This window comes from Gossypium hirsutum, unplaced genomic scaffold, assembly GCF_007990345.1.
Source record: "Gossypium hirsutum isolate 1008001.06 unplaced genomic scaffold, Gossypium_hirsutum_v2.1 scaffold_108, whole genome shotgun sequence".
In the NCBI taxonomy this organism is placed as follows: Eukaryota; Viridiplantae; Streptophyta; class Magnoliopsida; order Malvales; family Malvaceae; genus Gossypium; species Gossypium hirsutum.
In genome coordinates this window covers 6,388-17,091 of record NW_024402811.1, presented here as the reverse complement: position 1 = coordinate 17,091, position 10,704 = coordinate 6,388, and the positions used below count along the sequence as shown (strand labels likewise).

The following is a 10,704-nucleotide window of genomic DNA, read 5'->3' as shown; positions in this document are numbered from 1 at the left end:
CTCTTCATACTTCTATCTTACTTAATTAATTTTTCGTTTAATTTGTATTAAATAAATCCGTTGAAGAGAAAAATATATTGTTGAAAGAAACCGTCACGGACCCAAAGAGAATCCTTTTTTATGAATTGGATGTGGAAAATAATTTAGTTCCACCAAATAAAAATAATAAATTCTATGAAATATTGATTTATGATAAGAGCTTAGGGAGTAATATTTAGTTCCACCAAATAAGAGTTCTTTTAAAATATTAATTCACCATTTTAAATAGGAGGAAAATTATTTGATACACTGTACTAATGGACAATCAGAGGTAGAGGTAGGAGTTGACAAGTGTTTTATAAAGGTATTTTATATACTAAATACTAACCCTAAATATAAATTTGTAAATTAAATATGAAAATTGATCTCGATTCAAATTAAATGTTTAGAACTTATTTAATAGAAATTAAAGGTTAAAATTTGTTTGAATTTTAAAAAAATATATAGAAGGATAAAATTCATAGAGTATTTTTATTATTTTATTTTAGATAATCAGAGTTAGAATTCGTAGAGTATTGATAACCTTGTATTGTTGAATTAATTAGGTTTCAAAAAGTCAATTTCATTTAAAGAAAGAAGAAAGAGTGATGGAAAACAATTGGAATGCATGATTTGCGGATTCAAGTTGAAATTTTAATGTGTTTTGACTATTTATATATATATATTTGCTCTTTGATGAAATTAAGAATTAAAACATCAACTTAAATTGATTATTGCTATTAAAACCTAAAAAGTTCAAGAAATGTGAAGTTATATACAAATCAATTTATTATAATTTTAGTTCTGGTGTTTTATTGATTGTTTTTAAAACACGAGATTTAATGAATTTGAAGTTTGAATTAATGGGATGAATGTCTAAATGTATATTTTTTTACCTTTTCATATTCGTTATATGATTTATGTTCAGGGTTTGTGACCGTTCCTTTTAATAATATCGTCTCTGAAATTTAAACTTTATTCTCCTCCTTGCTACTACACCTAATATTTGTTGATCGTACATATCTAAAATAAAATACAATGAAATATATATCTCTTGAAAATAATGTTTAAAAGAAAAAAGGGTTATCACAACATGCATGGATAATGACATTTCATACCACATCAATCTATCATAAACTTCCACCTAATTTCTTCATCTCAGCATACCATAAAAGAGAAGAATTTTTTTAAAAAAAATGATTAGATATAATATGATTAGACTATAGAATAATCAAAATATGTCATTGTATAGGAAAAAATATAAAATCTTGAAATATTTTAAATAGATGAAATGGTAGGGGAATTAAAAGAGATAGCGAGGTAAAGTAAATAAATACAAGAATTATAAGTCGTAGGATGTCACATTCACTGAACAGTAGTGGGCTGGAAAACATGTGTGAGGATTAAAGCTATATGTTTGGGCTTTCAATGCCTCAACTCTAAGCCCATTTATTTATTAATTCTTACTTTCTTAAAATTATTTATGAAAGACAAGGTCCAAAAGCCATAAAATCAACTTTAAAACGAACCCAAACCATATAGGCTTTAATTGAGTCCTCAAAGAGTTGAGTCTTTCCATTTAGACATTAAATATATCAATTCAACTCTTTATTTTAAAACACATTTATTGATTTCTAAGCAACTTGAATTAGAACATCGAACATGGTTGAAGGATGATTGAAGCTATTAACCCAAAATAAATTAATATAATTAGGTAATTAGTAGGTTGTTTAAAATTTTTAATTCCTAAATTTAATTCAATATTTCAAAACCCAACGGATATTAATTACTCTTATTTTTCTCTATAATGAATTTTTTTCCTTATTATTTCATTTTAAATTGTGCTCAAAATAGGATGCTTTGGTATAGAAAGCCGGCTTCTGTTTGTCATTGATATTTATTTACACTGTTTTCTTTATAATGTCGAGTGCAATATACATTACTCACATTTATTGATAAATTAGAGATATTTATCACTTTGTAATTGTAAGACATAAAAATAAATAAATGATCCAAAATAACTTTTTGGAGTTTCAAAAATAAATTATAGTGGAAGGTTATTGGTTTATTTAAATTTAATGACGGTTACTAAAATGTAATTAAAATTTTCATTATTGATAAAAAAAAATTCAAAATAGAATGCAATGAATTTATCCAAATTCATTATATTCTACCACGAGGATGGAAAAAATATATTTTTGATAAAACGTTTTCAAGGAAAAAGTTAAACTAAAAATAATTTTATCTATATAATTTTTAAATTTCACTCATAAATGCTTTTCTAATTATAAATATTATTTTATTTTATATTCTATTTGAGTAAAATTATAAAAATATGGAATTAATCGAAAAAAAAGAAATTGCTAAAAAGATAGAAAACTAAATTAAAATTAAAAATGGTAATTATTGGTTAATGAAGAATAATTTAATTGGAAAGCAATGGGGGGCTTAGATCCTCCACCTTTCACCTTTCAATTACCACAAAACCAACAAAAACTCGAATCAATCTCCCCTTCATTTCTATTCTCCCACACAAACCCAACCTTTGCTTTGCTTCCCTCTTTTTCCCCAAACCCATCTCTCCTTTTTCCCTCCTTCCTTTGCCTTTGGATCTGATTTTCTCTCTCTTTTTCTTTCCCTCCAAAAACTGTTTTCCCTTGCATTCCTTTGATCCAACCAAAACCCAGAGTTGTTTTTTTCTAATGATTGTATGTTTGAAATTGAAATGGGAATGCTCATAAAGAAAGCATGAGCAAGAACCCAATTCGTAGCAACAGCGGCAAGTTAAACGACCACGATTGGACTCAAGTAGTTGAAGTAAACCAAGAAGCAGAGGAAGAGTACTTCTACGATTCCCTTGACCGCATTGCTTCTTCTAATTCTTGTTCCTGTTCCAACTCTGCTTCTCCTTCTTCTGACTCGGATTCTGACCCAATTGCCCCTTCTAATAATGCCCCATTTCCCGTCCCTAAATTCCCTAAGGTTGTTTCCCAGTTCGACATCTGGATCTCTGAACCCTCCTCCGTCTCGGAAAGACGAACCCGTCTGTTCCGCGAAATGGGGCTGAGCCGCCACCCGGGTCTTTGCCGGATAAGACCCGGGTCAGAAACGGAGGTCGGCGACGGACGGGAAATGGGTAGTGGTGGTGGTGGTGGAGGTGAGTTGGGAAGAAGATCAGTTTCGTCGAATAGGTTGGTAAAAGAAGAGTTGGAAGATCAAGATCGTGGAGGAGAAAAGGAATCCAGTTCTTCTGGAATTGTACGATCGAAATCGGATGGTGATTGTAGTGCTGCTGCTGTTCCTTCTTCGCCTTTATCTCTTCGTTCCAATTCATCTTCTTCCATTCTTTCTGTGGGTTTATGTACCGTAAATAGTAATAACATCAGTGAATGTGATCAAAGTAATGCGGCGGCTGCTAACTTGAGACGCTGCGGAAGTAATGGATCTAAGCCACCCAAGGGGCGTATTAGCAAGTGTTTGAATGGGGAACTTAGCTTTAAATCATTTGGTGATGGGGAGGCTGTTGTGGTGGACGATGAGATGGATTGCAGTGAACAAGTGTGTACCATTAAGAACCTTGATAATGGGGAAGAGTTTGTGGTGAATGAGATTAGAGAAGATGGGATGTGGAACAAGTTGAAGGAAGTTGGGACAGGGAGACAGTTGACAATGGAGGAGTTCGAGGTTTGCGTTGGCCATTCTCCGATCGTTCAAGAGTTAATGAGAAGGCAGAATGTAGAAGAGGGTAATAAAGATAATGCTGATTTGATTGTCAGTGGTGGGGGTGTTGGTGTTTCAAAGTCGAAGAAGAAAGGGAGTTGGTTCAAGAGTATAAAGAGCGTTGCAAATAGCGTGAAGGGTAATAAGGAAAGGCGAAGCAGTGACGAGAGGGATACATCATCGGAGAAGGGTGGGAGGAGATCGAGTTCCGCCACTGATGATAGCCAGGATGTTTCGTTTCATGGGCCGGAGAGAGTGAGGGTAAAACAGTATGGGAAATCATGTAAGGAGCTCACTGCTCTTTACAAGAGTCAAGAGATACAAGCGCATACAGGGTCTATTTGGAGTATAAAATTCAGTTTAGATGGCAAATACCTTGCTAGTGCAGGTGAGGATTGTGTAATTCATATATGGAAGGTAGTTGGATCGGATAGGAAAGGGGAGTTGTTAATGGAAAAGCCTGAAGACGGGAATTCAACCTTTTGCTCGTGGCTAATGGATCTCCCGAACCGATTCTGTCATCGCCGAGTACTGATTACCCTCCTGATAAGAGGAGAAGAGGAAGGTCATCAATAAGCCGGAAATCGTTGAGCCTGGACAACATTATGGTGCCAGAGACTGTTTTTGCACTTTCAGATAAACCTGTTTGTTCTTTTCAAGGACATTTGGATGATGTTCTCGACCTCTCATGGTCCAAGTCTCAGGTTTGTAGAAACATATGCATGAATGTAGTGTGATTGGTTTGCTTTTCAGGTTTTCAGTTAGTAATGTTAATGGGAAGAAGTTTATTTAGTGTTTCTTTGTTTAGACTTTAGAAGTCTTCTAATAAATTCGCCATGGTGGTTGTAGTTGTCTATTTAGTCTGATGTACTGAGCATTTATGGTATATTCTGTGCTGCTAAATAAACTGCATGCATTATTATGTCACAGGACAGAAATGAAGTAGAGCAACTTTTTTGCAAAGTGTTAGACTATCAAGTAAAACGTAATTTTAGCAAGCTATATTTTGGCACACGAAGTAAATGATCTAACAAGTTCAATATGTGTTTAAGTTGCCACAGACAACATGAATAGTAATGAAAACTTTACTTTCACATGGTTAGCTTAGATCGGCTATCTGTTTGGTCAGATAGTGACTTATCTTGCAAGAGGCTTGATCTTTTTAGTGGAGATTGTTTTAACCCGTGTCTTGGTCTTGGTTATTGTCTTTGATGTTTCTGTGATGCCTTTTTTCCTTGTCATCGCTTCTGGTTAAGGTTCCTGGTGATACTGTATACCTTGTGGAAGTTCTGAGATAATTTTAGGACCACTTTTGAGTTTACATGTCGTTAATAATTAACAGAGAGTTAAATGATTAGAAATGGTTTTGGTTTTACGACCACAAGTTTTTATAAACCAGTCCTGAATGTTAATGGGATGTAACTGTAATTGAATGCCTGAAAGCCCTTCAAATCTTTAACAATTCAGGAGTCATGTAAACAATTGGTCATGCCTCTATGTATTCCTTTATGTTTGTAGCAAGCTTTTCAAGAGGTCATTGTTTGACCTTTTCAATGAATTCTTTTCCCTGGATCACTGCATAGCCTCTTTTAGAATCATGAACCAATTTATCGCTGCAGGATATTCTGGTAAGATTTTTCTCTTTTCTCTTTTCAGCAATTGCTCTCATCTTCAATGGACAAAACAGTTAGGCTTTGGGACTTGACTAGCAAGACATGTTTGAGCATATTTTCACACAGTGATTATGGTAAGTAAATTGTGAGTTTCATGTCCTTTTTTGCTTAGGAGTTTAACTTCATAATGGCCCTGTTTAAGAACATCACTAAATTGTCGTTTTTTTAAAAATAAATAGTTACAGTACTTCTAAGTGAATAATTTGAGATTTACTTATGTTCTCCATAGTTTTAATACCAAGCTTTGTACCAACTTAGAAAAACGTAAAAGATTCTTGAGTAGCTAAAACTTGAATGTAATTTTGTGGCTTAGAATGTGCATATAGTTCACTGAAGTTAGGTCTGCTTGGTGTACATTTGATGGAAATGGTAATTCAAAGATCCAACATAGAAGAAATGTATTGTTAATTTTTTTCTCATCACTTGAAATTGGCTTATATATTACTAATCACGCTTTATTCTTGTGGATCTGCCTTGACACAGTAACTTGCATCCAGTTTAATCCAGTTGATGATAATACTTCATTAGTGGATCCTTAGATGCTAAAGTTCGCATATGGAGCATTCCTGACCGTAAAGTTGTTGATTGGAATGATCTGCACGAAATGGTCACTGCTGCTTGTTATACGCCTGATGGCCAGGTTGGGAATGGTCAATTACAACTTCATTCTATATGATTTATGAGTAAGTCTTTATAGCTTATGAAGCTTTTCAATGTTTTGAAGGGTGCACTGGTTGGCTCATACAAAGGAAGCTGCCATTTATACAATACTTCTGGTACACGTTTATGAATTCCTTCTCTGGTCTGCATACTTGTTCTTTATTTTATAGTTGACTTGTGATAGAAGTTTCTTAAACACTTGCATTTATGCATATTTTTTCAGAGAACAAGTTACAACCGAAAAGTCAAATCAATTTGCAGAATAAAAGGAAGAAGTCTCATCAAAAGAAAATTACAGGTTTCCAGGTAATCCTGTGCTCTTGCTACTTGAAATTCTGTCTGTTTTGCCATATTTCTTGCCACCATGTTTTCACTTTATACTTCCCCCTATTGGTTACTTTCTCAAACAGTTTGCACCCGGAAGTTCATCGGAAGTACTTGTCACCTCTGCAGATTCACGAATTCGTGTTGTTGATAGTTCTGATCTAATTCACAAGTTTAAAGGTAGTTCTTCATATGGTATAAATATCTGCATGTGACTCAGGAATTATGCTTGATTCCACTGAAGTTGTTGACTATTGGACAGGATTTCGGAACACAAACAGTCAAATCTCAGCTTCTGTTACGGCAAATGGAAAATATGTTGTCTGTGCTAGTGAGGACTCTTATGTTTATGTGTGGAAACACGAAGCTGGATCAAGGCCTAGCAGAAATAAAGGAGTCACCGTGACACAATCTTATGAACATTTTCACTGTAAAGATGTATCAGTTGCCATCCCTTGGCCAGGCACATGGGGACTAAGAGATATTCAATTGGATGACAATATCGATGAAGTTTCAACTGCCAATCATCCTCCTACACCTGTTGAAGAGTATAGCGGAAATGAGGGTTCATTATCGGCATCTGGGTACACCAACAGCCCCCTCCACGGAACCATTTCTAGCGCAACCAATAGATACTTCTTTGACAGAATCTCAGCTACATGGCCGGAGGAAAAACTTGTTCAGGTAACACGGACCTGGAGCAGCCCAAGAGAAGTGTGGACTTGTCTGGGGTAAACCAAGACACGGCCCGCGATATGGTGATTGTAACCGCCGGCCTGCGTGGTGAGATTAGAACTTTCCAAAATTTTGGATTGCCATTTCGAATTTAATTGGGTAGGGAGGGAACACCTCAAGGGTGAAGGGAAATGAGTTGATAATATGTCAATGCAATCCATTTCTCCCCACCTTTGTGTACAGTGAGATATTGGTTGAGGTTTGTAATATTTAGCCAGTTTCATTTCTTTGTTTGTGCCTATGCTCCTGAATGTAGGGGAATTGGAAAGCCACTGCATTTGAGCATCGAGGAAAATATAGATTCGTTCGAAAAAAGAAAAGAAAAGAAAAAGAGAACTACACCCTGAATTTAGATTCCGATGTGTTTCCGGTGTCGGAAATTGTAGAGTTTTAAGATTAGAGGTGGAAAGCCTATTGAATTGAAAATGAAATTCTTTTACTACATAATCTTCATTAGTCAAATCCAATGTTCCTGAACAACCCTTTGGTGGTTTAGAGAGATTTAAGCTCTTCTTCTTATTTTCGTATTTCCTAAGACTAATGAAACAAGAATTGGACGATATTTAGGCCGCGGTTGATGAGTTAAAACTTTGGATTGTTTGAATGATTTTGTGTAAAATGTTTTTTTTTTTGTTGTTGTTGTTTTACAATTATTTTTTACAATCATTTTCTAAAAGTTGGTTTTAGTGAAATAAATATAATATAAGTATGTTTCTTTAAAATATTGTAGTAGTATTTTTTTAACAATCGTAATTTATTTTATAATAAAATAATTTTTTGAAATAATTAAATATTATAAATAAACTTAATAAAAAAGTGTCTAATTAAAATTAGTTTAAACGTATATGTAAGTGAATGGTAACACATTAGAGTTGAAAGAGAAATGAAACTAAGCATAATTTATACTTCCATATTTGTATAATTAGAATATTCATATTTTATACTATAAACAATTAATTATTAAATATTTATAAATTACAATATATGTTTATTGTTAAAATATTCATATAAAATAAAATTTCAATATTACATAATTTATTTAATAATAAATTATCTTAATGATTTATTATATTACTTAATATAAATAATTAAATAGGTATGTTGAGCATTATAATATTTAATAATATTAAATTTTAATAATTTTAAAAATAAAATAAAAATAAGTATTAATATAATAATATTATATTTGATTAAATGTAAGTTTTACATAAAGAAAGTAAAATTACTCTGTAAGAATAATTTATTCTTTTAAAATGATAAGTGAATTTATAAAAAAATTATAAATATAGTTTGGAAACAAATACACCCATGAAATTTGGTTCAGGAAAGCGTTAGTTTGGTTGATAAGACAAGAACCAAGGATTGAGCAAAATTCCAATTCAAATCAAACCTATTCTGTCAAAAAAATAATAGGAATAAATTAAAAAAGAAATTCCACATCACCAGTGTACCCCCACTCGAGAGACCACTCCCTGTCTCTTTCAATCCTCACCCATAGGGGAACAGGACCAAAATATCCCCCATACTAGGGAAAACCAAATGTAGGAAATCCAAAACTCAAAGTCTCATTGGCGAATTGATATGGCAGATACATTGCCTTCTAATTTATCTTATCCTTCCATTGACTTCTCTTTTTATTTTTTAAAGGGTCCTTTCCCTCCCACCTTATATATGCAACACTGGAAAGCTGTTTTTCTAAGCCCACCATAGCCACAGCTCATTTAAGTGTCTTAAATAACCCATTTCAAAGTTGGTAATGGCTTTGCAGACTGCTGCTTTGGTTCCAGCTACTTTCACCCTACCTAAAGAGGTTTCTTTTTAGCTTTTTACTGATGAAATGGTTCTGGGTTTCTTTTTTCTGTTTTTAATGGTGGGTTTTTTTTTTGCAGGGAAAATCAAGTCCATCTTTCAAGGATTCAACTTTCTTTGGGGTCTCACTTTCTGAACATGCCAAAGCTGATTTCAGCTCTTCTGCATTAAGATGCAAGGTTTCATTTATAGCTAGTTATTTTTCATGTTGTTCAATCGTGTAAGAACAAAACATTGAAGTTACATGTTTGAGTCATATTAAAACGAAAATATGATTTAACAAGGTTTGTATTTGCTCTTCTTGTTGTTTAACTAGGACAAGCATGGTTGTTTCTACTGTTTTTTTTCCATTGTAGAGGGAATTCAACCCAAGAAATGGAGCTGTGAGAGCCGAAACAACAGCTACTGCAACTCCAGCAATCAGCAGATCTGCGGTGGATGGCAAGAAAACTCTAAGAAAGGGTAGTGTTATCATCACCGGTGCCTCCTCCGGATTGGGTTTAGCCACTGCTAAAGCCCTGGCTGAAACTGGGAAATGGCATATTATCATGGCTTGCAGGGACTTTCTCAAGGCTGAAAGAGCTGCAAAGTCTGCTGGCATGTCTAAACAAAACTACACCATCATGCACTTAGATCTCGCCTCATTGGACAGCGTCCGCCAATTCGTCGACCGTTACAAGCGATCGGGGAGGCCTCTTGATGTGCTTGTTTGCAATGCTGCTGTTTACCAGCCAACTGCCAAGGAACCCTCTTTCACAGCTGAAGGATTTGAGCTTAGTGTGGGAACTAACCATCTTGGTCACTTTCTTCTTTCCCGGTTGTTGCTTGATGACCTGAAGCAGTCTGATTATCCTTCAAAGCGTCTCATTATCGTTGGTTCGATTACAGGTACATCACTACCATTGCATTTAAAATGATCAAATTATAGAAGATTGTGATATTGATGTACTAACTTGGAGTTGTATCAAGGAAACACGAATACCTTGGCCGGAAACGTACCTCCCAAGGCCAACCTTGGGGATCTAAGGGGACTTGCAGGGGGACTAAATGGGCTTAATAGCTCAACCATGATTGATGGTGGGGAATTTGATGGTGCCAAGGCATACAAGGATAGCAAAGTCTGCAATATGCTCACGATGCAAGAGTTCCACAGGCGGTTCCATGAGGAAAGCGGCATCACATTCGCTTCCCTTTACCCGGGTTGCATAGCTACGACAGGCTTGTTCCGGGAGCACATTCCGTTGTTCCGACTCCTCTTCCCTCCATTCCAGAAGTACATCATCAAGGGCTTTGTCTCCGAAGACGAAGCTGGAAAAAGACTAGCTCAGGTATAAAACTTGTGTATTGAGTTCTGTTTTATGTCTTGTCCATTAACACTACCATTGCTTCTACGAAGGTTGTGAGCGATCCGAGCTTGACAAAATCGGGTGTATACTGGAGCTGGAACCAGAATTCGGCTTCATTCGAGAACCAGTTGTCTCCTGAAGCCAGTGATGAGGAGAAAGCACGCAAAATATGGGAGCTCAGTGAGAAACTTGTGGGGTTGGCCTAAAAATTTGGAGGCATGAGATGAGATGGTTGCCACTTGAATCTTTGCTTATATATTGCGCAGGGTCTGATCTAATTGATTGAGTGTAGAGCTTGGATTTGGATGGTGTGCTTGCTGTTGTTAAAATTTCTTCTTTTGTAGAATGCAGGTGATTGGCCTTAGTCAATATGGAATTTGTGCAATGCAAAAGTAATAAGTTGCCAAAATTTTAAGCCA

General features: G+C 35.0%; 1 protein-coding gene and 1 pseudogene across 1 annotated transcript; both read left to right on the top strand.

Moving 5' to 3' along the window:
* Window positions 1-2,477: 2,477 nt before the first annotated feature.
* On the top strand, window positions 2,478-7,569 carry LOC121226303 (WD repeat-containing protein 44-like; annotated as a pseudogene).
* Window positions 7,570-8,681: 1,112 nt separating this feature from the next.
* Window positions 8,682-10,704, top strand: LOC107920621 (protochlorophyllide reductase, chloroplastic). The gene is made up of 5 exons (XM_016850416.2): window positions 8,682-8,940; window positions 9,020-9,118; window positions 9,296-9,827; window positions 9,909-10,267; window positions 10,336-10,704. The coding sequence occupies exons 1-5, from the start codon at window positions 8,887-8,889 to the stop codon at window positions 10,489-10,491; spliced, it is 1,200 nt and encodes a 399-aa protein (XP_016705905.1). The 5' UTR covers window positions 8,682-8,886; the 3' UTR covers window positions 10,492-10,704.

Excerpts from the sequence above, each read along its gene's own strand:
- LOC107920621 (XM_016850416.2), top strand. The coding sequence starts at position 8,887 with ATGGCTTTGCAGACTGCTGCTTTGGTTCCAGCTACTTTCACCCTACCT. Across the intron at positions 9,119-9,295 it reads CTTCTGCATTAAGATGCAAG|AGGGAATTCAACCCAAGAAA; the intron begins GTTTCATTTATA and ends TTTCCATTGTAG. Across the intron at positions 10,268-10,335 it reads CTGGAAAAAGACTAGCTCAG|GTTGTGAGCGATCCGAGCTT; the intron begins GTATAAAACTTG and ends GCTTCTACGAAG.